At 52.5% G+C, this 27,386-nt stretch overlaps 1 protein-coding gene across 2 annotated transcripts in view; it reads left to right on the top strand.

Moving 5' to 3' along the window:
• TRIM28 (tripartite motif containing 28) overlaps nucleotides 1–19,197 on the top strand; it is a 57,467-nt gene extending 38,270 nt beyond the window's left edge. The window contains exons 6-18 of one of the 2 annotated variants that reach the window (XM_075915529.1): nucleotides 213–327; nucleotides 718–864; nucleotides 7,224–7,338; nucleotides 11,551–11,939; nucleotides 12,070–12,204; nucleotides 14,131–14,167; nucleotides 14,674–14,710; nucleotides 14,873–15,086; nucleotides 15,256–15,557; nucleotides 15,995–16,112; nucleotides 16,444–16,518; nucleotides 16,771–16,905; nucleotides 18,040–19,197. In XM_075915529.1, coding sequence (XP_075771644.1) covers nucleotides 213–327; nucleotides 718–864; nucleotides 7,224–7,338; nucleotides 11,551–11,939; nucleotides 12,070–12,204; nucleotides 14,131–14,167; nucleotides 14,674–14,710; nucleotides 14,873–15,086; nucleotides 15,256–15,557; nucleotides 15,995–16,112; nucleotides 16,444–16,518; nucleotides 16,771–16,905; nucleotides 18,040–18,261 — 2,041 coding nt within the window. In that variant the 3' untranslated portion in view covers nucleotides 18,262–19,197. The remainder of the gene's footprint in view (nucleotides 1–212; nucleotides 328–717; nucleotides 865–7,223; nucleotides 7,339–11,550; nucleotides 11,940–12,069; nucleotides 12,205–14,130; nucleotides 14,168–14,673; nucleotides 14,711–14,872; nucleotides 15,087–15,255; nucleotides 15,558–15,994; nucleotides 16,113–16,443; nucleotides 16,519–16,770; nucleotides 16,906–18,039) is intronic. The other variant, XM_075915530.1, reaches the window with a different exon arrangement.
• The last annotated feature ends 8,189 nt before the right edge of the window (nucleotides 19,198–27,386 follow it).

Below are 27,386 nucleotides of genomic sequence, written 5' to 3'. Positions count from 1 at the left end.
CCAAACTCCTTGTGAGGAGCACTTTGTGTAGTTATTGCTAAGGCAGGGAGCACGTCCATCCCTATCCAGTTTAAGGGATGGGATATGGAAGCTTGTGCTATTCCAGAACCCCTTAGCTGGATGGATACCTTATCTGGCTGACATGAAGAAAGCACAGGGGAAAGCAGTGGGTGTATGGGACACTCACCATATGGCTCTGGCTGGCTACTCAGGATTCGTCAGGTGACAGACGTGCAGAAGCGGGTGCAAGTGGATGTGAAGATGGCTATCCTGCAGATCATGAAGGAGCTTAACAAGAGGGGCAAAGTCCTGGTCAGTGATGCACAGGTGAGTGTATCTCCTAGGAGCCCTCCCAGGATCAGACCCTCTCACCTGTGGATCAGACCCTTTTGCTGCCCTGGTAGGGTTTTGAATAAGAGGAGTTCCTCTGAAACACAAGGATGTTAGCACTGAAACCTGCCCGTTACCTATTCCCAGGGCAGTAAGGAGGGGCCATCCTTTGGCTCCCCTTCTGTGGCCCCCCATTATCTTGCCTCCACATGATCTATGCCACATTTTAGCCCTTAAATAGCCCTTTGGGGGCTGGTGCACTAGAAAGGTTCTTCCAGAGGGTCCCACTCCTCAGAGGTAGGCCTCCTTGGAGCTCTTGCCTTCCTGCTCCATCCCATGCTGAGAGTGCATCCAGCTGAGACGTTTGAGCACCTGGCTGTGTTGCAGAAAGTGACTGAGGGGCAGCAGGAGAAGCTGGAGCGTCAACACTGGGCCATGACCAAGCTGCAGCGCCATCAGGAGCACATCCTGCGTTTTGCTTCCTGGGCCCTAGAGAGTGACAACAATACTGCCCTGCTGCTTTCCAAGAAACTGGTGAGTGACTGAAAGGGATATGTTGTGGGAGGGGGAAGCACAGCACAGTGGAGCCCCCGCTAATGCTGGCTAACCTTTGTTGCTGGCTGCTCTCCAAGCCTGGTTCTAGTGGGGGTCTTCTCTCCGCTTCCCTTTCTGAAAGGGATGAGGCTGGTACTGTGGTCAGTTCTTGCAGGTGTATATGGTGTATCACAGCCCAGGGCAACTGCACCTGTGTTTCTCCTCTGTGGTCCAGCAATGACAACCTGCTCCAGGCTCCCCACGTGTCTGCTCTTCTGAGCAGAGACCCATGTCTCTCCCTCCTGCCTATGCTGTGAATCCCCCCAGGCAAGTTAGATCTGCACTTTATCCTCAGCATGGTTGTCTCTTGTGCCCACTCAGTTCTGAAGAAGCACATTTGCTCCTAAGATGAAAACTGTAGAAAACATTGAATCTCCACCCCTAGAGGTTTTTAAGTCTTGGCTTGACAAAGCCCTGGTTGGGTTGATTTAGTTGGGTTTGGTCCTGCCTTGGGCAAGGGGCTGGACTTGATGATCTCCTGAGGTCTCTTCCAGCTCTGATTCTGTTATTCTAATACAAGAACCTGCATATGTGCTGATAGTTTTAGCAGTGATCATCCCAACTCTTGGAAGGGTTCACTGGTGAACAGTCCTTCAAACTCCAGCAAAGTGTTTTTTTGGGAGGTTGAAAGTTCGTAATAGCAATGTTCCCTCTAAATCTTCCCGTTTATGTGCACCGAGACAAAAAACTTAGTTGTGAGCACTTTGCAGAGATTTCATTTGAATCTCTGACCACATAAGCTCACAGGGAACACTGCATAACAGCTTTTGCTGAGAATAGGCTCCCCCACGTATAACTCAGCCAGTCTTTTAATACAGCTGCAGTCTTCAACCTTGAGATTCCCTAAGCACATGATCAGTACACAATGATACTTTTCCTCTGGGTGTAGTTACTTAAGTTCTTGGAATAGGTCCATCAATGACTATTAGCCAAGATAGCCAGGAATGCATCCCCATGCTCTGTGTTGTCCCTAGCTTCTGCTGGGACTGGATGGCAATGGATGGATCACTTAATTGCCTGTTTTGTTTGTTCTGAAGCACCTGGCACTAGCCATTGTGGGAAGACAGGGTACTGGGCTAGATGGACTATTGCTCTGACAGTGTGTGGCCGTTCTTTGAGTGCTTGCTCATGTCCTTTCTGATCAGGTGTACATGTGCCGCGTGCCTGGATTCTGGAGCTTTTTTCCCTTAGTAGTATCCATAGGGCCAGCAGAGAGTCCCCTGGAGTGGCGCCGGTATACCGGTGCATATATACCCCTGCTGGCCCCTCCACCCCCTCAGTTCCTTCTTACCGCCTGCAATGGTAGCTGGAGCGTGTGTTAGGGCTATCAGCCTGCCTCATAGCAGTTTGTAATCTTATCTGTTGTTGTACTGTAGTTAAACTTAGTTGTTAAATACTCCCCATCAGGGGAGGGGATGCCAGGGCTCCAGGGCTTTAAGCCGTGTGGTTCCTGCTCGAAGCCTATGCCCTGTGGCGACCCGCACTCTTTCTGTTTAAAGTGCCTCAGAGAAGCCCATCGAGCGGAGAGCTGCTCTATCTGTAAAGGGTTTAAGCCCGGGACCAAGAGAGAAAGGGACTCTCATTTAAAACTCCCGTTGGAGTCAGTGCTGCAGCCTCAGAGCGAGGAGCGTCCCCACTCCGTCCACAGCACACAGTCAGCTACATCGGCGTCACCAAGCAGCCATCTCGAAGGCGCCCAGGCACAGATCGCAGTTGCTGGCACCGAGGAGCTCCAAAGGCTCGAGGGGCCGGTCGACAGAGAGGCATGGTCACAAAGTGCGCCCTAAGGACGGGCATTTGACTTTCCAAGGCACCTAGGAGGAGGCGCAGCCCGAACAAGGCCCGGGGCAGGAAACGGAGATGGGAGATATTCAGTGTCCCTCTACCCCAGAAACGGTCAATGCAGCAAGGGAGCACGTCGAACTGACTTCAACAAAGGGGGAGGTCCCAGTGCCACACGCACAGGCCGCACCTTCCCAGGGCACGGGTACCCTCCTACTGGCACCGCCATTGGGGTCATGGGACCCGCAGCTGACAATACAGACTCCAGCCCAGCAGCTGTTTCAAGCACCGGCATCAGGGCAGGCACCAACGCAGACACCGGCACCGGTTCCCAGCCTCATGCCTTCAGCGGCACTGATGCTGGGGCTGCCAGGGACAACTCCAGCAGCACTGGGGGTAGCACTCTTGGAGGCAGCACCGCTACTAAGACCTCAGATGGTGCTGGCCTCCGTACTGAGCCATCTACCGGCCATGCCAGCACCGATGCAATCGGCGCCTTACGGTGCACCGGCATTGATGCCTCTTCCAGCACCTAGTCAGTTCCAGATGACGCCAGCGGTGCAGCACCCTTCGGTACCGCAGACAGCCACGGTACCGCAGGGGTATCTCCTGGCATACCAGATGCAGTTGGACTCTAGGCAGACCCAACAGATGCCTCCCTCGGCACCGTGCCCAGGACATGGGCAAGCCATCAGCCATGGCTGCGCACCAGAGAGCAAATTTTGATGGCCCCACCTTGGTCAGCACCAGACTATTCTTCAGAGTCCAAAGCGGAATCAGTGAGGTCTGCAAGATCGTCTTATAGATCACGATCTCTGCACCGATCATGATCAAGCCTTAGATCTGGGCACAGGGAGTTGGCTGACCAACAGTGGCAGGCGCAGTGGTAGTACCAGCCGCAGTGGCCATTCTGGACACTGTGGGCCTGCCACCAGGCTCAGGGGGCCCCTCCCGTTGGGGTCAGTTGCGTGGTCATCTCGGAGGAGCAGTGCTCCTTCCGCCACCCCTTTATAAGCCCCATCACCAGAAGCAGTGACATCGCTGGTGGTTGGCCAGGGTCAAGGTGCCGCAGTCCCATCAGCAGGCTCGGTGCAGGCAGATCCATTGCCCATTGAGGATACAGGGGCACCTGTGGGTGAAGAAGAACATGTGCCACTGAGAGAGTCGTCCTCAACAGATGAGGTGCTGGCGGATCTGGCACCCCAGCTCCCTTCCATGGATGCCAGGGCTCACCAGGACCTCTTAAGGAGGTTGGCTTCCAACCTGGCAGTGCAGGTAGAAGAGGTCCAAGAGGATCTGGACCCCATGGTAGATATTCTGTCGGCGTCAGGTCCGGGTCGAGTGGCACTACCGCTAAATAAGATGGTGGATAGATTGTCAAAGACCCTGTGGCAAATGCTGGCGTCGATCCCACCAACACAAAAGGGGGATGGAGAGACGTTACTATGTGCCCCAAGCAGGGCACAAACACCTTTTTAAACCCAGCCCGTCTCGGGGTCTATAATGGTGCAGGTGGCAGAGCAAAAAGAGCATCAGGGACCTCTGGGACCAACACCAAAGGCCAAGGACCCTAAAAAGCTGGACCTCCTGGGTAGAAAAACCTATGCCATGGGAGGCCTGCAGCTCCATATTACGGACTAGCAGGTGATGCTGAGGCGCTATGGCTTTAATACCTTGGCATCAGTGCAGAAAATTTGGGGAGTGCCTTCCCCTTGAGTCCCGTCACGAATCCCGTCACGATCGTGGAGGAAGGAAAAGCGGTGGCGCGCACAACCCTGCAAGCGGCCCTAGACACAGCGGACTCTGCGGCTTGAACCATGGCCACAGCGGTAGTCATGAGGTGTAGCGTGTGGCTACAGGTGTCCGGCTTCCCATTGGAGGTGCAAACTACTATACAAGACCTACCATTTGAGGGGTCGGGGTTCTCTGACCCTGGGACCTTAATCTGGTCCTGACCAGCTCTATGAAGCTCCCTTTTGAGCCACTAGCTTCATGCTCACTAAAGCACTTGCCCTACAAGGTGGCTTTTCTGGTGGTCATTACCTCAGCTAGGAGGGTGTCTGAACTCAGAGCATTCATGTCAGAGCCCCAGTACACTGTCTTCTTTAAAGATAAGCTGAGGATGCAGCCTCACCCGGGGTTCCTCCCCAAGCTGGTCTCGCATTTTCATCTCTCCCAAGACATTTACCTACCGTGTTTTATCCCAAACTGCACTCCACACCCAAGGAACAGGCACTGCACTGTTTGGATGTTAGGAGAGCATTGATGTCCTATATAGATAGGACACGAGAATTCAGAAAGTTACCACAGTTGATTTCAATAGTAGCAAGAATGAAGGGGTTACACTGCACGGAGATGGGTATCTCTTTGTGGATCACATCTTGTATCTGGGAGTGCTTATGATGGCGCTGGTAAACCTCTGCCACCTATAACTGCTTATTCCATGAGGGCACAGGTGGCCTCGGCAGCATTCCTGGAGTATATGCCAATAATGGAAATCTGTAGGGCAGCCACGTGGTCATCCGTGCACACTTTTGCAGAGCACTATGCGATCACTCAGCTGGCTAGGGAAGATGCAGCAGTAGGTGCGGAGGTACTGAGGTCTGCAGAGATATAGTCAGGAGTCCACCTTCCGACCCCACCTCCAAAGGAACGGCTAGGGATTCACCTAATCAGAATGGATATGAGCAAGCACTCGAAGAGGTTACTTACCTTGTAACTGTTGTTCTTCAGGATGTGTTGCTCATGTCCATTCTACATCCCACCCACCTCCCCTTGTTGGAAGGAGCTGGCAGGAAGGAACTGAGGGGGGCTCCCTGCTGGCCCTATGAATACTGCTAAGGGAAAAAAGCTCTGGAATCCGTGCACGCGGCGTGCGTACACCTAATCAGAATGGACATAAGCAACACATCTCGAAGAACAACAGTTATGAGGTAAGTAACCTCTTCTTACGAAGGCTCTGATTTTGCATAGCTGCAGGAGTGGGAGTTGAGTTGTTTAAAAGCTCATTGATGTTCATGGTATGATCTACTCTTTTTTGTAATGGAAGTTAGATTCTGTGACTTCCAGAGAATTCTGCAACATTTTCCACTTCAGCCCTGGGGCAGTGGCCCTGGTGATGCCAGCTGCTGCGGGGTGTTGGGGGGGGGGGGAGAGAGGAGCTGTTCCCTTCCTTGCGGGCTTCTGTTTAACTGCATCCTAGACTGTCAGTCTTTTGTCAGTTCTTGGACTGAGTGGGTTACCCATTTCCCAGCTCAGAGCAGAGTTTTGATGATTGGTATGTGTACACTGTCCATGTATTTACTGTGTAAAACCAAAAAATGTTGTCTATCCTGTTTAATCAATTAACCTGTGTAATCATTTAACTAGTTAACCAACTAAGTGGGATCCTGGACAGAGGACTGCTCCAGCTCTGCTGGGGGCTTCCAGTGGGGCTGGAGCAGTCTGCAAGCCACGGGGGGGGGGGGGGGGGGACTGCTCTTGGTTAACAGGTTACACATTTGTATCCCTGATGTAGACACAGCCTAAGTTTTGAGCCAGGTCAGACCAAGCAGTGCTATGAGGAAGCATCCCTATTTGCCCTCATGGCTCTTGTGTGTATGTTTACAAGACTGGCCAGCAACTGATCCCAGCTAATTGGACAATGTAGTCTCTGAAATTTCTGTTTCCATAGCATTGCATCTGTTGGAGTGTCATCTTGTTGGTGATCTCATCATGTGACGATTACGGGGGGCTGGGACCAGCATAGGCCCCTCTATCCTTGTGAGGTGGGATCTCTTAGATCAGGGCAATAACTTTTGACCAGGAGTCACTTCAGAAATTTTTGAAGTGGCCCCAGGCCACTGCAGAAGGGGCAGAGCCTGGACACTTCTGTACTTCCCCATCCACAGACCCAGATTGTTCTGAAGGTCGGGGAGCATGCAAGTCTTTGCCTCCCAGAGAGAACTGCCAGCTCTTAACAGTTGGTGGTTCCCTCTAGGTACCCATGCCTCTGGCAGTGAGGGGGGAGCACGTGAAGTGCCTTGCTCTGTGCCCTTGCCGTGCAAGGGAGTGCCACTCTTAGTCAACTACCAGCTGAGCAGCAGCTGAGGGTTGACTTAGTGCTGAGTACCTTGCAGGGTGGGAGGAGACTTAATGTACTCCCCCTGTCTCCAAGCCCTGATTGGCCTGGGAGCAGGGGGAGTGGCAGGGCCTCCATGGGCTGGATCAGCTTGCTTGGCAGGCCGAATCCTGTCCACAAAGGCCCTTTTGCCCACCCTGTCCTAGACCCTGCACAGAGATCCAGAGTCCGTGGGGTTACATGGGAGGAGAGGGCAGGATAGGTGACCCAGCTTCCTGGGTTTTAGGTGTGATTATTCTGGGTAAAAACTTAAACAAATAGTCTGGTAGCACTTCAAAGACTAAGAAAACACGTAGAGGGTATCGTGAGCTTTCGTGGGCATAGCCCACTTCTTCAGATGACGGGAGACTTATTCTTGGTGTGGCCATCTGTTCCCCTCCCCTTCCCCACAATTCAGATCTACTTCCAGCTGCACCGTGCCCTCAAAATGATTGTGGACCCTGTGGAGCCCCAAGGGGAAATGAAGTTTCAGTGGGATCTTAACGCCTGGACCAAGAGTGCGGAGACCTTCGGTGAGCCATGGGGCCCAGCACCACAGAGGCTTGGAAGAGTGTGGAGGGGGGGAATCACTGGTTCTTCGAGTGATTGCTTATGTCCATACAATATAGGTGTGTGCTCACCACATGCACTGATGCTGGAAGATTTTCCCTTAGCTCTACCTGTATTGTGAGCTGGCTCAGGCACCCTTGGAGTGGCGCACACATGCTGCACTGTGTAGGGTACCTCTGGCCCCCTCTACCCTCAGTTCCTTCTTGTGGCTAGCGTTAGCTGTAGCACATTTCCCTAGTTGAACTTTGTTTTCCCTGTAAATAGTTACTGTTAATCAATTTACTGTTAGTTAGTGTGGAGGCCCACCATCTCCTGTATGCAGGAGGTCTCCTAGGTGATCAGTTTTCCTCTCACCACAAGTGGGTTCTGTCAGATCGTGGCCATGTTTTCCTGGGGCACTTCCCAGGTGACCTCTTTGCCACAGTGGAGTACAGTGTTGCAGCTTCTGCTCCAGACTGAGTGGACGAGGGTCCATGGCAGATGACTTCCTCATCCCATGGTTGGGTGCCCTGATCTACTCACTTCTCCCAATCCCACTCATCAAGATTCTGGGGAAAGTCAAGCAGGACAGGGCCACAATCATTCTTATAATGCTGGCCTGGTCCCATTGGCATTTGTATGCCCCACTGCTGAGACTTGCAGTGTGGCCCTTGCTGCTTTGCCCAGACCTGCTCTCAAGACAAAGGCTGCTGCCTTTATCCAGACCTGTTGTCTCCACATCACAGTGTGGCTCTTCTTGGATTCAGCAGGATCCTGAGGGGAAGCTGTAAGCCATTGATCAGGCAGATGTACATAGCCAAATGGACTCTGGTTTTTGGTGTGGGCGGGGCAGCAAGGTCTCACCCCTACAGAAGCACATGTCCAATCCATTTTTTACTATCTTTTGCACTTGAAGGGGAAAGGCTTGACACTTTCATGCCTCTGTCAAAACTGTTCCCCACTTTAGCACTCTGAGTGCAGGAGGTGGGGGCCTGCAAGAGACTTTATAGACCTTGCCTCTATAGCAGCGGTTCCCAACCTTTTCTATTTTGACAATTCAGGAAGACTTGATGACCCAGGGCAATTCCAAAAATGTGTGAATGGCTCCTTAAGAGCCACCTGGGGAGGAGACTCCTGGAGACCCTTTTGAAATGTAATGGCAACCCATATTTGGGTCCCAACCCATAGGTTGGGAAACCCTGCTCAATAGGCTTCTGCTCAAAGCCCCACAAGGCCACAGATCCCCTGGCCTTGGGAGGTAGCTGCCACCACCAAGTGAAACAAAAGAAAACCCCTTTCTTCTTGAAGCCAGGAAGTAAGCACTTGGACTTCTTCCAACGAGGTGCCCCACGCTCTTTTACCATGAGAGATATGGGACTTAAGAAAACAAACTGCAATCTCGGATGGCTGCCCTCAATGTTAGGCATGCATACACTGACCTTCTATTACTTTCCAAGACACAAGGATCAAATCATTGCCTTAAAAAGGTGATTTTATTAACAATACAAAAAGAAATACTTGGTAAAACATACTTGGTTGCAAGATGTTAGAGCAACTGAGAAAAGAACAGATTAAAACGCAGAAATTGTCTGGGATACAGCTTAAAACTGGGAGGGCATATGAACTTAGCACAGAAGTTTAACCAAACAACAAAACAAATAAACCTGATAGTGACTAAATAGGAAAATGTCTATCTGCTTACAATCCATGCTTCTAGGTCCAGTCCATTTCCATGTCCGGTATTCCTTGTAGGCATGGTAGCTCTGCCTGTTTCAGTTAAGTATATTCCCCCAACTTCTGGCTTAAAACTCACACAAAGAAAACAGCAGGCAGGTATGTCTTCAACACTTTTCCCTTTGGCTTTCTTGGCTCCCTGCCAGCACCCCCTAGCTACTTGAGTGTAACCCTTTAGTAACCAAATGCTGACCAGCACTCTTCCTATCTATCACATCTGAGCGCACTTGGCAGCAGTCTTGGTTTTTCACCTGCCAATTCAGGGTCAGCCAGTGTTTTCCCATGATATGATGGCTAGATTTGAGTCCTTGAGGCTCTTTCTGCTTATGTCCCCCTCCCCACTCCCTCAATGGAACTATAATCTAGTTCTCACTAGTCCGCCCTTTGAACCAGTGACCACATGGTCCCTTTAGCACCTGTCCTAGCACCCACCTTACAACTATTACATTGGATAGGGGCATTTCTGAATTGTGTGCCTTGACTACAGAGCCCCATGCATGATCTTCTGTAAGAATACAGTACAACTGCAACCACACACCCTGCCTTCCTACCCAAGGTGATCTCTGTTTCACATGGGTCAGGATACATCTGCCTCCTGGCTTTCTCCCTGGAGCCTCATGCAGTCCCTGAGGAGAGGTGACTGTATGCCCTGGATGGTCACAGGGCCCTTGTTGGTCTACATTGACAGAACAAAGCTGTTCTGTTATGCTGAGCAGATGAAAGCAACCATCTTTGTTGCTTATGCTGAGCAGATGAAAGGACTACGGGTATCCATGCAAAGCAACTCTAATTGGATGACTTCCTGCATTTGGAAAAACTTAAATTGTCTAGTAGCACCTTAAAGACTAACAAAGAATGTAGATGTTATTTCCTGGGTACAACCCACTTCAGATGGAGTATTAAAAGTCCAGTTTCAAAATAAATAGGGAATGGGGGAGAAAGAAAGGCAAAATAGTGAATTAGTGTTCCTGTTGCAAGAAGCTGATAGAGAAGGTGCAAATCGTTCTTATGTACCCATTGTTTTGTTAAGTCATTAGGATGTGGAAGGCAGTGTGCTAGCCAGGTAACGTCTTTATTCATACCTTTGTGATGGCTCCCAAACTTGTAAATGAAGTTAAGGTTCAAAGCTTAAGTTCCATAAGTTAAGTTCCTGCATTTGGTCATGCTGTCAGCTTGCTGGTGCTCAGCCACTCCTGCTCTTCAGGATTCACTCAACCAGAGCACAAACCTCCTTTGTGGCCTTCCTCTCCAGTGTTCCTATCCTGGACGTTTGTAAGGCTACAACGTGGTTGTTGGTGCACACCTTTACCACATGCTAAGTCCTGCTGTAATAAGCCAGAGAAGTTGTGGTCTTCAGTACAGCTGTGTTGCTGTCAGCATATCAGTGAACACCTCCCACCTCCAGACATACTGCTTGCAATCACCAGCATTGAATGGACATGAGCAATCTCTCGAACATTTCTGTAACGGATTTTTTTAAATGTGTTGCTCACGTCCATCCTGCCCTTCCTAGTCTGAGTTGTCAGACAAGAAGGAACTGAGGGTGGAGGGGGTACCCTATTTGTGTGCTTCAGGGGATGCCTGAGCTGGCTATCCTATTGGTACTGCTAATGGAAAATCTTCCAGCACTGGTGTACGTGGCAAACACACATCTACATTGAACGGACATGAGCAACACATCTAACACTAGTTATGGAAACAGGTAACTGTCTTTGACGTGGTGGGGTATGTGTTAGAGGGAAAGGGGATTGCATAGATCCTGGAACCTAGGAGTGTGTGTTGGCTCTTCTGTCCCTTGTCCCTGGGGAGGGATTAGATGTTGGCAGGTGAGTCACTTGTGAAAGGACAGCAGGGGAAACTGTGTATGCAGGTCTTGAGCCAGGCTTCTGTCCCATAATGTTAAGAGCTGGGGATGGTGCAGAAGTAGCTGGTTAATTGCATGTGTGGGGAGGTGCTGCTGCATTTCTAGCCCCATGTTCGAGTTCAGCCAACCAAATGGCTCCTGCCCAGTTGGGTACAGCTGAGTTGGTGCTGGGTGGAGGTAGGGTGGTCGATCAGAGAAGCTGTTCACCCATGCCTCTTTGTGGCTGGACTCTGGGTGTGTGTGGTCTCTAGACCCCCACCCATAGTTCTAGTCCCACTGCTGCTTTCTGACTATGGGGTCCATCTGAAATCTGCTCTCTGCATTAGAGCCAGCCTGACGTGGTGTGCCAGGATGTGAGCATTAAGCTAGGGCACAGAGCGCTTTGCTTGAGCCGTGGGAGCAGATCCTCAGTAGCTCCTTATAATGGCATTGGAGACACCCTGTTCATTGCAGATTACATTGGGGGTGGGGAGGCTGCATAATAGGTTCAGAGGGCTGTAGAAACCAAGAGGTGAATCCAACTCAGGCTTGTGTGCCCTGTTCCTGTTTTCATGTGCTTCAGTTTAAATGCCTCCCAATGTGCTCGTCCTCTCCCCAGGAACAATAGTCTCAGAGCGGAGTGGTGTCCCGCAGGCCGCGGCCCCCAACGCGCAGATCCAGCGTGCCAACGCCACCGGCCCGGCAGCGGGAGGAGGGGTGAAACAGGTCTCCGGCACTCCCCAGGTACTGGCTCCTCTTACGAATGTCCCTCCCATGGTCCCGAACCGGCCTGGGGCAGCTGTCTCCCAGAGCCAGCCTCCACCTCTGCAGCCGCCAGTGCAGCCCGCCCGGATCCTCACGGCCCCTGTGGTTAAGAGTGGTGCCGGCAGCACCTACGTACAGCCCATGCAGCTCCAGCTGGTGCAGCCCCGCGGCCTCCTACAGATGAACGGCCAGCAGCAAGTCATGGGCCAGCTGGTGCTTCTGCCCCAGGTCAATGGGACTCAGGTGGGTGCCACACTCCAGCGGCTACCTGGCAGGTGGTAGGGGGAGCCTCTCCCCAGTGGTAGTGGGAGTGGGGTGGCCCGTGCGCCTGGCTCTGCCCTTCCTGTGGAAATAACATTCCCTTTCCCTGCAGGGTGTGCAGCAAGTCGCAATGCAGTCCACCATTGTCAGCAAGGGACAGATGGCCCCAGGAGCCCTGCTTCAGCCTACCAACAGCCAGGATTGCTTCATCGGTGATGGTAACCTCTTGCAATCCTCTACTGTGCAGGTGAGCGGGGGCAAGTACAAGTTCACTTAACAAATGCTCCAAAGGCTAGCCAGCAGATACTGTTATCCCAATGCACATTATCCCAGTATTTAACACCCTTTCTGAGCTTTGTTGGCAGTGGGTTTACTTCCTTGGTGAAGGATCCAAAGTGAGTCTTACAGGATAAAAATCCATGGTCTTATCTTGCAAACAGGGCAATCCTACCTGCTTGTGTTTTCCCGTCTAAAATCTTACCCAAAGTTTGCTACCAGTTAACATTTTGCTCAGATGATAAGTATTCGTTGTAAAGTGTACAAAAGTTATTTTTACATGTAGGCAGATGGAGAAGAACACTTGTGGTCTGAAGGAAGCTTGTTGGTCATTTTCTAGTAATTGCCCCCCCACTCAGATTCAAGAATATTTTCAGTATCACATCATACATCTCAGGGCGAGAAGACAAACTGAGTGAGGTCTCATCTTTGATTTGACTAGCTTGTGGATCCAGTAAACAAGGCTTCTCACAAGCTTGTCTCTATCCAACTAAATGTGTCGAGTCAAGGATCTAACCTCATTTTACCTTGTCTGATATCCTGGGACTCCAGCTTGGCTCCACAACAAATCGATGCATGTTACAAGACAAAGCAGCCTGAGAGAGGCATCCAGTAGAAACCTGACATGACTCTCTGGGAAGCTAAGGTGTAAATACCTATAACTTGTCCCTCCTGTGGCGGTGCTGCAGAAGTTGTGTGTTTGATGCTATCTAGGTGTGAGGCCCTGTGCTACTAGTTGCTGAGTGTGAGGAGTTGACTGCGCTTGTTACAGATCAGTGTTCTCAACTGGAGGACAATGGGCCACTTGCAACCCAAATAGCACAGAGCTGCAACCCATGTGACATCCTCAGGGCCATACAGGTCACAATAAGTAGTTGAGAAACTGCTATAGAGTATCCATAAGAACAGTCACCCTGGGTAAAACCAAAGGTCCATCTAGCCCAGTATTCTGTCTTCCAGCAGTGGCCAATGCCAGGTGCCTCAGAGGGAATGAACAAAACAGGTAGTCAAATGCTCCATCAGCTGTCCATTTCCCGTTTCCCCTGAAACCACTAGCCTCTAGCAACCTCCTGCTGTCCAGACAAATCTGTGGGCTCATACCAACTGAGGCAGAGCATATCCAGCCCCTTGTCCACTGAACACTCACCGAATCACCAGACCTGCTGGTATCTTCCAGCTTATAGGATGTAACGCAGGGCCAGTCCTTGGCTTAACACCACTGCCACTTAGATATACAGCTGTAGTGCAGACCTGACCTATATAAATAACTGTATTGCTCCGGGGTGTGAAGCTGAACAATGTAGTTACCTAACTTCTCCACGTAGGCAGCATGATGTGGATGGGCTGCTTCTGCTGACAAATACTGCCTTTTGGGGAGGTGTTCTCTGTGCCTCCCAGATAATACACGTCTGAATATCTGCAGATGGGGTTTCCCCTAGCTGTTGCTTCCTTCCTTCCTGTACATTTTCTTACAAATTCTCACAAGCCTTCATTTGTTGTCAGTCCAGATTGGTGGACGGTGACCTGTTGTGAAATGCACAATACTTAATTTACATTTTAAACAGACAGCTAGATACGCGATTTGCCTGAGACAACCTGTTCACCTTTTGACTGCTGATTAATAGCTTGCTACAAGCTTTAGCAATATTTTCAGCAGATATTCATACTATTGTGCATCCATTCACTGTGTGATAGTGAACACCAATGCTGACACCAGTTTCCATTTGAGACCTTTAATATATGTGCCAGAATCACACCACCCCCTGGCACCCTCTTGTCATTTGGCATTGAGTGATAGGGTAGAGATGTGGTGGCATCTGGGAGTGGGGAGGGGCTGGGATCTGTGTGGCAGGATCTGAGTTCTCCTTGATGTGTTCCCCTTTTCATTACTTTGCAGCCCATGGACACTCAGGAGGAAGGCTTTGGAGACCTTGGTAAGAGGTGGTGGGGAGCCAGTGGGGAGGGGTGGCTGTATTTCTGGGCAGGACAGAAGTATCACCCTGCCCATGCCTCCTAGTTGGCCCCAGAATGAGAGGCTGGGGGCTTTGTCAGAGGGTGTGGCCTGGTACCATAGGGGAGTAGCTCCTCTGGTCTTATCCTCCCTCTCCACTTGTTGGGACAGCCCCCTATCCCATTGTTCTTTCAGCTCCCATGGGGATGCTGTTAAAGTCTCTTCAATGTTGCCCATTGGTGCCCCACTGAAATTAATTGGGGAGATGCACTAGTCACCATTTCCTGCATGTTCAGGCAGGTGGTAGGCTTCTGGAGGGCTGCTTTTCCCACCCATGCCAGGGCCAGAAATGGACTGCCTCTTCCGGTTCCTTTGGGATTCCTTGTGGTAGTGTGACTGGAGCACCTGTCACCCCAGGGAGATAGGCAGGGACACCAGGCTGCAGGCAGACAAGGCCACCTGACTTGTGCCTGGCTTCTCTCTCCTCAGCTGACAGCACTGAGGCCCATGTTTCAGGAATGAAGAGGTAAGTCAACTGAGCCCTTGCTGTGGTGGGGGAAATGACTGTATATATCTGCCAGCCTGCTGCAGGCATCTTTCCTCTTTTGCTCCCGGGCGTCCCCTGTTGCTGGGGCCTCCCACCCCAGGTGGTGGTCATGCCATGAGCCCCCACTGTGCTGCGTTGCAGGCCCAGGTCCTCTGACGGCAACGTCATGCGCAAGGTGCCTAGGGTGAGCTTGGAGCGGCTGGACCTGGACCTAACAGCCGACAGCCAACCGCCTGTCTTCAAGGTCTTCCCTGGCAACAGTAATGAGGACTACAACCTGATTGTCATTGAGCGTGGGGCCCAGCAGGCTGCCACTCAGCCTCCTGGTGCTACCCAGCCAGGAGCCATCGTCAAGGTTAGTGCTGCTTTGGGGTACCCGCCCGGTCTGCTCTAGGGGGCTAGTGTGGCACCGGGGCCCTGGGGAAGCCAGCCCTGATGTGTCCGTGTCCCACTCGAAGCATGTTGTGGGGTGCCAAGAACCAGTGCTGATCTTGTGCTGTCATATTCTCTCCTCCCACCCCCAGGAGGAGCAGATGGAGGCGGCCATCGAATATCCAACTGAGGAGCCCAGAGACACCAAGCCCATTGTTCTGCCTCAGGACGCCCTAGCTGCCGAGGGATCCATGTCCCGCCTCATCTCCCCCAGTGGCAGCGGCGGCTCGGGTCTGGACGTGACAGCCAGCCAGAACCCGGAGGGAGGCACGGGGGCAGCGAACGCTGCCCACTGCAGAGTGTGCCGGAAGGCCGGCTCTGTTGTGATGTGTAACCAGTGTGAGCAGTGCTACCACCTGGACTGCCACCTCCCTGTGCTGCAGGAGATCCCCAGGTACTCATCCCCTTCCCCAGCCCCCCCGAGTTCTGCACTTGCCCACCCTGTGATTGCTTCATGCCTTGATTTCTGGACCACAGCTCAGGGCACTAAAGCCCAGCTGAGGGGCAGCATGAGTTCTAGCCTTTCAGCTGGGCTTGTTTGGTAGCCAAGGGGCAGCTCAGTGGTTGTCCCTGGGAGGTGGCTGGTCCTTGAATAGCTTGGGGTAGAATACAAGGTGGAGGCTGCGAGCCAGGATGGTGGGGTTCTATTCCTGACTGTGAGTGTGCAGGGAGAGAGTGGGCTCTAGTGGTTAGAGGAAGGGGGTTTAGGAGCCAGGACTCCAGGGTCCTTTCCCCAGCTCTTCTACTGATACACTGCAGAAACAGATGTTCCCTGCTCGCACTGTCTGGCAGTGTGTGGGGGCAGTGCTCACTCCTTGTTTGCTCCCCCAGTCAGGAGTGGAAGTGCCTGCTGTGCCAGGAACTGCCAGAGGCCGGTGATGAGGATGGCACCCATTTCTCCATGTCCGAAGATGCGAGTCCCAAAAAACTCTCCCCCTTGGAGCAAAGGGTTAGTGTGTGGGTTGGGGGCCAAGCAACATGGGTCTGTTGGGAGAGCGAGCTTTCTCTCCCTGCCTCTGGGCGCCATGCAGGGGAACATGGGCAAGGCGCTTATTCTCTGCTCTGTGGGCTGAGCCAAGAACCTGGCCAGCCTTGAGACTGGGCCTGGCCTGGTGCCCCTCAGCCTGGCCTGGTGCCCCACAGCCTGGCCTTGCCACCTGCATGATTCTGTGGGGTTGGGGTACGGGATGGGAGCGTCTGGTCTGACCCCAGTGGGAGGGTTGGTGTCAAGATCCCGTCTCCCTGCTCTTGACCCTGCTGTGTCTCCTTTGGCTTGACAGAAGTGTGAGCGTGTCCTGCTGGAGCTGCTTTGTCATGAGCCGTGCCGGCCTCTCCACCGGCTGTCAAACGCCACAGTGAGTCTGGGAGTGGCAGGGAGCTGCACTCCGCGGGGGCAGGGGCATTGTGGGTGGGGACGCTTCCCTTGATACATGGGTTATGGGGAGCCCAAGGGATGTGGGGGGAGGGATGTCTCACCAGTGCTCAAGTGCTGGGCCCTATTCTGGGAAGAGGGTTTCTGATATGGTGGGTTGGGGGGGACTGGGGCTCAGGGAGGGCAGGGGCCTCTGGTGGGTGGGGCCAGGCTTGACCCCTGCTATCTTCCCCAGGAGGGCCAGAACACTATTGACCTGACCCTGATCCGAGCCAAACTGCAAGAGAAGCTCTCCCCGCCCTACGGCTCCTCCAATGAGTTTGCTCAGGATGTCTGGAGGATGATCAAGCAGTTCAACAAGCTGACAGAGGTGAGAGGTGACCTGGGCCCCTCTTTCCCTTGCTTGGCTTGCAGAGGCAATGTCCCTTCTCCGGCAGGGCTGGGGCATGTGTGCTGATTACAGTGCACCTGGCAGGAGACTCCTCGCTACCTCTCAGGGTGAGCATGGACCCCCAGCTCCATGGACCACCTAACCCCCCTCTCTCGACTAACGTGGGATAGGCATGCTCCAGCCCCGAGTATCCCCCTGGACACCCACAGTACCCACCCCAGATCACCCTTTGGTTTGTTGCTCAGCATAAGGCTACAATTATCCTGAAAACAAGTGCAACAGAAGGGATTCAAATGACAGCAAATGGAGGTGTTGGGAATTGTTTCCTGGTGTCCCTTTGAGACCCTGAACTGTGCTCATTACTCTTCTGTCTTACAAGCGAGGTGTCACCTCCAGAGTCCTTGTGTTAACAGCCTGGCTGGGCTGTGTTCTGTTCATGAGACACGGGCCCCCTTCAAGTTTCCTTCCCCCAAACAGCCTCCCTTCCTGCTGTTTTGTTTGTTCCTGTGACTTTCCCCATCTCTCAAATGGTATTTGGCCCAAGTGGTAGCTGGGCCTCGACTGTGAGGCAGTTGATAGGCATGTGACTAGCAAGGGGTGGGAGAAAAGCAGCATCTCTCCTACCTGAAACAAAATACAGGACTAGGTAGCACTTTAAAGACTAACAAGATGGTTTATTAGGTGATGAGCTTTTGTGGCCAGAAAGCTCATCACCTAATAAACCATCTTGTTAGTCTTTAAAGTCCTACATAGTCTGGTCTAGCTGAAACAAAAGACAAGACTAACAGCCACATTTCTATTACTATTCTCCTACCTGAGGCATGTTCATCCCTGTCTGGTGACCTGCCTTCTCCCCCATCCCTGAGTGCACAGTTTCCAGCATAGAAATGCTTAACACCAACCATACGCATATCTGTGTGACCAGGTGGCCAGAGTTGCTGGGGCTATTAGTGTGTGAATTGTTCTGCTCTCCTCCAGTTTGCAATTGCAGGTTGCTGGTTCTGGAGCACGTGGGTAGGGTGGAGAGACTCTGAGAGCAGGTCTTGGGCCAGTGGGTGATGGGGGGAGATTTCTCTGCTTTCATCTCCTGACCCCTAGTCTCCCTTCCCCCAGGACAAGGAGGATGTCCAGTCCATCATCGGGCTGCAGCGCTTCTTCGAGGCCAAGTGGAGCGCCGCCTTTGGCGACCGGAAGTTCTCCTCTGTGTTGGTGGAGCCCATCCCACTAGATGAGCAGCGGAGCGAGAGCAGCAGCAGCTTCACCCACCGCAGCTCCCCATCTGGCTCCCTGGGGGATGCCGCCACTGTCTCTGCTGGCGCTGGAGAGGAGGAGTGAGGGGCTGGCCAGCATAGACCAGAGCAGCTGCCTGGCATTGCGTGGGCAGTGACCAAAAGCGACTGGGACTTGCCCCTTGCCCCAGGTCGCATGGCGGCAGGGGGCCATCCTATCCCCCACTCCAGTTAAATTGTTTTGTAGATGGGGAGTCTTTCCTCTCCATGCCCGTTCCTCTTTGCCATGAAGTCTCTCTCACGGTTTGCATTGAGGGTATCACTCACCTCCCCCTCCAGTGCTGCCTTCTGCTTTGGCTCCAGGGCTCCCCCATTCTCTGGGATTTCATGCAGGGTGTGGGGGGAGCTGACTGCAGGCAGGGCCAGGGCAGTGGGGGACACGGCTGGGTGTAGGGGAGAGGTAAGCATCACTCCCTCATCCCTGCCCACACTGGGGACCTAGCCCAGTGCCTGGACTCACCTGCCTAAGTTGTGGGATCCTGGACAGAGGTGTTGTGCTCTGCTTCCATGTGTTCTCTGGGCCCTGTGGGGGCAGGTGGCTCAGTGAGGAGAAAAGGAGGCTGGCAGGGGAGTTGCCCAACAGCTTGTCCTGCTGGGATACTTCTCTGGGTTTGCTCCCTTACTGCCCATCACAATATCCCGGGCACAAGCTATTCCAAGCCACTGTCGGTCTCTAGCTGCGTCCCCTCCTCCCCCGCTTGCAATGCCAGTGTACTCCCTCCCCCATCCATGCCAGGGGAAGCTACAGTTCAGTGGTTTTGTAACTGACGCCCAAGGCAGGGCCATTCCAATTTCTGTGCCTGTCCTGGCAGGGCAGCTGCTTTCTGGCTCGGTTCCTTGTGTCTCCATCATGCAACGAAATCCCAGGCTGGGCTTCGCTTGTATATTTTAGTTGGCTTCTTTCATGTCCCCAATAACTGTTTGCAACCTGTGCGATGGAAACTTGTTTCTCTGAGAACGGAATAAATCTGGGTTTTATGTACTGCTCTGCCTGATGCCTCTTCCTTCCTGGATCTTGAGTGCTCCATGCTGAAAGGGGGTGGCCCCTGTCCCCAAGAGCTGTACAGGAAACACAACGCTAGTATTGTGGGTGTGCCCAGACAAACACCACCACCTAGTGCGGTGGTTTTCAAAGTATAGGTCAGGCACTGGGTCGCCTTGCTGTAGTAACCAGCAGGTGTGCTAAGATAGGTTTCCTACATGTGCTGCACACCAGAAATGGCCAGCAGCAGATCTGATTCCTGGCGGGGTGGGTTTGGCACGTAGGGCTCTGCACTACCCCTGACCCAAGCACTGGCTCCACACTTCCATTGGCTGGGATCCACAGGAGATAAGCCCATGCCCTAATCCCCAGCTCAGCCCTGTCCCCTCCTGTAGCCTATAAACAACTCACCGCATCTCCGCCTCCGAGCCCACACTCTAGATACGTTGAGTTGGACACATCAACCTTTAAATGGGTGGGGGGAGAGTTTGAAAACTACTGCTATTGCATTGGTTCCCAAACCAGTGTGTGCCCCCCTGAGAGGGCTGTAGAGGGACCTGGGCCAGCCCACATAGGCTGTGCAGAGGGAACCCCCATCCAGATCTACTCTGCCATCAGTTCTGGCTGTTGCCACTTCTGGTCCTGCCACTAGTCTCTTGCCTCAACCTTTTGGGTTGGCAGGGGAAGGGAAGGAGAGGGTGCAGGGGTGTTACAAGGAGGAGGGAGGCAAATTGTTCTCCTTGACCTCTGAGGATAGGCCAAGAAGCAATGGCCTTAAATTGCAGCAAGGGAGATTTAGAATGGACATTAGGAAAAACTTCCTGTCAGGTGGTTCAGTACTAAAATAAGTTGCCCAGGGAGGTTGAGGAATCTCTACCACTGGAGGCTGAGCAAGTTAGACAAACCTCTCTCAGGGATGTTTTAGTGGGTGCTTGGTCCTGTGGTGAGGGCAGGGGGTTGGACTTGATGACCTCTGACCTTGTTCCTTCCAATTCCAATTAGCCTTCATGGTGCCCCAGGACTCCTTGTTGTTTGTGGGTTTACATCTTTGCTCCACACATGGGGTGCGGGTGTGCATAGACCATGGTGCTAGAGAAGCATGCTGGTGCTCTTCTGCATTTCCATCTTGGTTTAACTTAAATGTTTCATCCCTCCCAGCTGCTGCAGGACAGACCCACCCTCCCATAACAAGCAATATTCAGTTTGCTTGGTGAGCCTATAACCCAAGACTATTAACCACCTAAAATCCAACAGCCCTGCTGAGCCTCAACTCCCAGTTCTTCAGGACCCCGTTAACTTCTGGGGTCTGAAAATGCTGGGCCAGGGGCCCAGATGTATCTGCGCAGCAGTAACTGCAACAGCCTGATTCCTGCCACTAGAGGGGGCAGCTAATCCATGCTGGTGCACCTGCACCACCAGTACCCTGGAACTTGCGGGCCTGTACTGCCTGGAGGCTGTTGAACCCTCCCAGAGAGTTTCATGGGGTCATAGGCCCCTCCTGCATCTCATTATTTAGCTGTAGTGTTAGGAGCTCCTAATATGTCTCAGAAGCAGATTGTGCTGGGCGCTGCTCAAACAAACCAAAGTGACAACCACTGCCTCAACCAACTTCCACTCCAAGTGAGATGACAGGATGTGCTAGAGCCGGGGACAGGGGAGGGGAACGGGGACAGGACCTTTTTTGGGTCAGGGGCTGCTGACCCACAGAAAACTCAGTTGGGGGGGCCCACACAGGTGAGAAGCAAAAAAACCAACCAAACTCACTGACATGTGGCCCCTGACTGAGAAGGGGAAAGCCATTCCCCTCACACACCAGAGCCTAGGGGGGGCCAGGCTAGTAGATTTTCTGTGCTCCAGGTCCACAGGAGGACAGTGGGGGGCTGAAGTGCCAGTATGGGCTCCCCCGTGCTGAGGAGGGAACCTTGAGCCTTGGGGCCCAGACAAGCCAGGGGCCACATCTGGCCCCCAGGCCTTTGGTTCCCTGCTGCTGTGCTAGACAAATAGCTGGGGGAGACAAAGGAGATGGTTTGCTGAGCCCCCTGCCCATTATGCTAACAGCCCTCTAATCTGCACTCACTGAGCTGCGCTCTCCCCCATGCCCCCATCCCACCGCAGCCACTGGGGCATACCCCTCCCTGCTTTTCACCAAGATCCTTTCTGGCCTCCGCCTATGAACCTGCATTGTCTGCCCCTCCATCCTGCTGCTTTCACCAGGCCATCGCTTGCTCTGTGGCTCACCACTGACCCTGCCTTCTCCAGGCACCAAACAGCAGCTGCTTGGTTTTACTTCCAAGGCCCAGCTGATCCCCCTCCCCCACCCACATGATTTCCCCCTTATTCATGCTTGTGTCAGCTGGCATGGCTGGTGACAGCCACCTCCCTTGTGTACTCGGGATGTTTTTGAATGGTGCATTCTCCCTTGATGGGCAAAGCTTCCTGTCAACACCCACAAAGCCACCTCATCCAATGCCCACCCCTGCCTCGATGCTCCAATCTGCTGGGGTGCCTTCAAGCAACATACCTGCCCCCCACCTGGACCCATGTCATCTGCTTCCCTTCTGCCTGTTTCGACTTATATGTGGATTGTTGGCTCTTGAGGCAGGGAGCAACTTTGTTCTGGGTGTGTACAGTGTGTGCAGCCCCTAGCGCATCAGGGTCTGGGCAGGAGCTCTGGAACCTGTCTCAGAATTGGGGGGGGAGGGTTCAGCAACTGAGACTACCCCATGTGCCTCGTCTTCCCCTGAGGCCCTGCCCTCAGCCCCCCTATTTAGCCTGAGGCCCTGCTCTCCTGTAATCTTTCCCCAAGACCCTGCCCCAACTCCTCTTCAGTCAATAATCCCTAGCACGATGCCAATAAAAGGCCTTCTGCCCTTTCTGCTCCAGTCTTTCCCGCGCTCCTACAGAGAGCGCTAACGTTCAGGGCTTTCCCTTCTGGGACCTGGCAACCCTACAAACACTCAGGGTATGTCTACACTACAGTGCGAATTCGAACGAACTTAGTTCGAATTAGTTAATTCGAACTAAGCTAATTCGAACTAACGCGTCTAGAACTAAAAACTAGTTCGAATTAGCGTTTTGCTAATTTGAACTAGCAAGTCCACATTGAGTGGACCCTGAACAGGGCTTAAGGATGGCCGGAAGCAGTGCTGGCAGGGCATCAGAGGAGGACTTAGAGCATGGAGATGCTGTCTCAGGCTAGCCGAGGGCTGCGCTTAAAGGGTCCCGACCCCCACCCTGGACAGACAGTTCTCAGGGGTGCCCCGCTTGAAAACCTGGCTTGGATTGCCCGGAGTGCCCACACTGGGCACATCACACCACTCGGCCATCAGCCCGGCTGCACTTGCCGCAGGCTGCCATCTGGGGAGAGGGGGCAATCGGGGGGCTGCAGGAGAGTTTCCACCCCCAGAAGCCTGCAGAGCCAGCCCAGTCCTCCCCATCGGGGGCTCGTACCCCATTCCTCCCTCACCTCCTTCCACTTACCCTTCCCTATCCCCCCTTCTTATTGATGTACAAAATAAAGATAACGTTTCTTCCAACATTGACTCTGTCTTTATTGAACAAAACTGGGGGAGACTGGGAAAAGGAGGTGGGAGTGGGGAAGAGAAAGGCTGGGAGAGGGGAGGGCAACTAACATGATCAGGGGTTGGGAACAGGTCCCAGATGAAGAGAGGCTACAGAGACTGGGACTGTTCAGCTTAGAAAAGAGGAGACGGAGGGGGGACAGGATAGAGGTCTCTAAAAGCAGGGGTTGGGTGGAGAGGGTGCATTCAGAAAAGTTCTTCATGAGTTCCCATAAAGAAGGACTAGAGGACACCAAAGGAAAGGAATGGGTAGCAGGCTTGAAACTAGTAAGAGAAAGTTGTTGTTCTTCCCAAAGCAAAGAGTTAACCTGTGGAACTCCTTGCTGTAGGAGGCTGTGAAGGCTAGAACTGGAACAGAGTTTAAAGGGAAGTGAGATCAAGTCATGGAGGTTGGGTCCATGGAGTAGTCTTAGCCAGGGGGTAGGAGTGGTGTCCCTGCCCAAAGTTTGTGGAAGGCTGGAGAGGGATGGCATGAGACAAATGGCTTGGTCACTGTTTTCGGTCCATCTCCTCCAGGGTCCCTAGGGTTGACCGCTGTCGGCAGACAGGCTACTGGGCTAGATGGACCTTTGGTCTGACCCAGGACGGCCATTGTAAGCTCAGGGCTCAGGGTCGGGGGTCTCAGTGGACCCCCTTGATTTTCATGCACACCTGCTCCTGGGTGGCCAGGCTGGCAGCTCTCCTGCCCTAGACGGCCACTTTCCTGTGCCTAGTGCGGAGATCGTGGACGAGGTCCACGATGTCCGCACTAGCCCAGGAAGGTGCCCGCCTGTTGCGGTCCAGGGCAAGCTCCCGGGAGCCGCCAGCCTGGTCCCGGGAAGAGGGGGTGGGCTGGGGGACATCGGGTGGGTGGCTCTGTGCCGTGCCAGGTGCAGGGTCTGCTGGCTGGGTGCTGGCAGGTTTGCACCTGGCACGGGCACCGTAGCCAGCCCGTGCCCCTTTAAGGGGCCCGGGGCCGGGAGGGGGGCATAGAGTTTCCCTGGTGTTGGCCAGAGTGGCCACCAGGGAAACCTGGGGAGGGCTAGCCTCCCACTAGTTCGAATTAAGGGGCTACACACCCCTTAATTCGAACTAGCTAGTTCGAACTAGGCTTAATCCTCGTAAAATGAGGTTTTCCTAGTTCGAACTAAGCGCTCCGCTAGTTCGATTCAAATTCGAACTAGCGGAGCGCTAGTGTAGCGGCTATGAATGTTAGTTCGAACTAACGTCCGTTAGTTCGAACTAACATTGTAGTGTAGACATACCCTCAGTGCCTGGCCTCCTCCCTGGCTCCCAACACCCCCAGCCCCCTGACCCCAGCCCCCCCATGCTTACTTGGTTCCCCAAGGCTGCTGGCACAAAATGGCTGCTGGCCAAAAGACCTAGGGGAACCAATGCTTTTCCCTGGGGATCTTTGGCTTAAGTCCTTGGAGTCCTTTTTTTTTTTTGCTCAACAACTTTGGTCTCCCTCCCTTTTTTTTCCCCCTTCAACAGAATTTTTTCCTGTTTTTTTTGAGGGGGGGGGGGCATTTTTGTTTCAACCATCTGGCAACTCTAGGTGGAGCAGGGGTGGGAAGAGGCAGAGGGGAGGTGGGAAGACGTGGGGTCTTGGGAGCAAGGGTGGCTGAAATACGGATTGGGGTGGAGTGGGGCGCAAGCAGCCCCCAGCATTCACAAAGTCGGTGCCTCTGTTTCACTTGGATGCATGGGGCCTGGCTCACATGCAGGTGTCAGCTAGTGTCAATGGTACAGTCTCTTGTAGTGTGACGTCTTTAACCCATGATTTCAGGGATGCCGGCACCTCAGCCGGAGGTTAGGGGTCTGGGACAGGAGCGGGTGGGTGAGGTTCTGTGGCCTGCAGCATGCATGGGGTCAGACTAGCTGCTTCTAAAGGTCCGTTCCGGGCTTCACGGCTGTGAGTCTGCGGTAAGGCTGGGGTCATGCTGGTAATTTCCCCAGCCAACCCTTTTTCAATGGGAAGGCGCCGCATCGTGGGAAGCGGGACCCTCGCTGGGAACTGGAACCAGTTCGGCCCCTTTTCCAACCGGAAGCCTTTCAGAGCGACTTGGGAAAGAATGGTCACTGGGCCTGGGGACATGTTCCAAACACAAACGTCACCCGGGCTGGGTGGCAGCAACGTTTCCCTTCCAGATTGACCTGGCATTTAAAAAACACCAACCTCGTTCAAAGGCTCGAAATCCCGAGGAAACAGTTTGATTGGCCCAAATGGGGCACCAAGATCTGGGGTCGGCCGCCATCTGGGATTGTTCCGGGCAGAGCCTGGTCCGGGCGAGGTGTGAATGGGGGGTGGGCACAGAAGGTTGGGGGAAGGGACGACACAGAGGCTGAGCTGGGTGCAGATCAAGGACTCCTGCTAGAGAGGGGAATAGGAGGTGCACAGGACGATGGGGTGAGCCAAGTTCTGTAGAGGCCAGAACATGCCCAGTGCTGTAAGAGCCAGTGAGTTAATGCACATAGTCCTTCAGCTCAAGCACCCACAACCCAGGCTCTGGAGGTTCCCTGTATGACAGGGTGAATCACAGAAATCTCTTTAGAATTGTCCCTCAGTGCGCTGATCATGCCGCTGTGTCATAAATGGCAGCTGCAAAGGAGAGGATAACTTACCTGGAGAGTGAGGAAAGGGTTAAGTTCTGCACTTGAAGCAGGTGGCTTTGGGCATGGGCCAATGAAATGCAGCTAAAAAATTTCAAGCTCTTGTTTGAGAGAGGGGGGAATTTTCTCCAGGCAGGGAGGGAAGAAACAAACTCCGCACCCCCGCAAAGCGGATCCCCTGGATTCATCAGAATGTGTGAGTAGGAAAAAATTTAGGTAGTCCATCAGGTTTATTGTTTTCCTTGTTTGAGGTTTGAAAATTCTGTCTGAGCTGGTTAATTGTCTTTTATTTTTCTGTCTTGTAACCAAAAATTAATCCCAGGGAGAGTCCCTGAGTTTTGTTTCAATTCATGGCTTTTAACACCCAGTCATTTACTATGCTTGCAACAATAGTCTTGTTTTAATGCTAAAAGCGTTTTCTTTTTTTCTGGTTCTGTTAACTGCTATTGGTTGATCTTTTATGTCCTTAAACTTAAGTGCCTGGCTGCAGAAATGTTACCAGAGAGAGAGAGATAACAGGCTCATTGCTCTCTGCAGAGTGCTCTTGTTGGTTTTCCAACTCCTTGGGGAAATGAGGTGGTGGGGGGTTGACCTCACGGGAGAGATTCCAAGCAATTTCTTCCCTGGAAAAAGATTTGGCCACTTGGTGCTGGCAATACAGAATGGATTTCAGGGGAAACTGAAATCAGGAAGACTCTTTTTGTCTCTGGGAACTGCAGAGTCAGGATCTGACAGTGGTTTTATTTTACTAGCCAGCCCCCATTATCTACACTCAAAGTGCCTGGTTGGGGAATTAAACTGTGACACACTGACACCCACCTTCCTGGCCTCTGGGGCTCTCCACCACCCTGTTGTGCTGAGCCAGAAATTCTGGTCTTCCCTAGGCAAGGAACAAAGTTGGGGTTACCACCTGCCCTGCAGAGCAAGACAGGCACAGAATTCAGGAGTGCTCAGTTGTAAGGGCTCACCTCCCAGAAAACCAACTTGCAAAAGGGGCCAATCCCTCCCCCCCAAAAAGATCTGTCTGATTTTGTACAGGTTTTATACAGAGAAAGCTCATAAGATCAGCCTTTTTTATCAATGAAAGAGAGAGATGCACAGTGGTTGCTTCCCTCCAGGTAACAATTAGTTACATTGAGCTTGGTAATTAACAAGTGTTTTTGTTAAGTATAAAAAAATAGGCTTTAAGTGGTTGCAAGTGAAAATAGATCAAAGTACATTACTAAATTAAAATGGACAAAAACTGGTTAGCTAGTAAGAAACTTGCTAAGGAACTTGTTACATGCAATTTTTTACCTTAAACAGTTGTTCTTATCTCAAGTAAAGAGCTTCAAGTTGGAGTTGGTGTTTACCTGGCTTGGGTCTTCTACAGCTTTTCAGAGCTTTCTAGGACCAACCGAGGTTTGGACTTACAGGACAAACAAGTCAAACAAAAGGAAGTATTTCTTCACAAAACACATAGTCAACCTGTGGAACTCCTTGCTGGAGGATGTTTTGAAGGCCAAGACTTCATCAGGGTTCAAAAAAGCACTAGATAAATTCATGGAGGATAGGTCCATCAGTGCTTATTAGCCAGGATGGGTAGGAATCGTGTCCCTGGCCTCTGTTTGTCAGACCCTGGGAACGGGTGACAGGGGAGGGATCACTTGAGGGTTTCCTCTTCTGTTCATTCCCTCTGGGGCACCTGGCATTGGCCACTGTCAGAAGACAGAATCTGGGGCTAGATGGATGATTGGTGTGACCAAGTATGGCCATTCTTATGTTTTAAGACTATTCATAGGTCGTTGATTTGATCACAATTAAAATTTCTGGGGCATCAGTAATGGCCTCATTAGCATTATAAACAGAGCCTGACTTCACAGACAAGAACGATACATGCACCAAAACAGGATAAATACACTCCAGGGATTGTAACATTAAAATGGGTAGTTGACACGTGACATTTTGTCTAAAGTGTCTTAGAGTGATGCATATTTGTATTCATAAGCCAGTTTGCATAAGGCATGGGGGAGACAC

Source organism: Pelodiscus sinensis, unplaced genomic scaffold (assembly GCF_049634645.1).
Source record: "Pelodiscus sinensis isolate JC-2024 unplaced genomic scaffold, ASM4963464v1 ctg34, whole genome shotgun sequence".
NCBI classification, from domain to species: domain Eukaryota; kingdom Metazoa; phylum Chordata; order Testudines; family Trionychidae; genus Pelodiscus; species Pelodiscus sinensis.
This window is presented reverse-complemented; position numbering and strand designations above follow the sequence as displayed.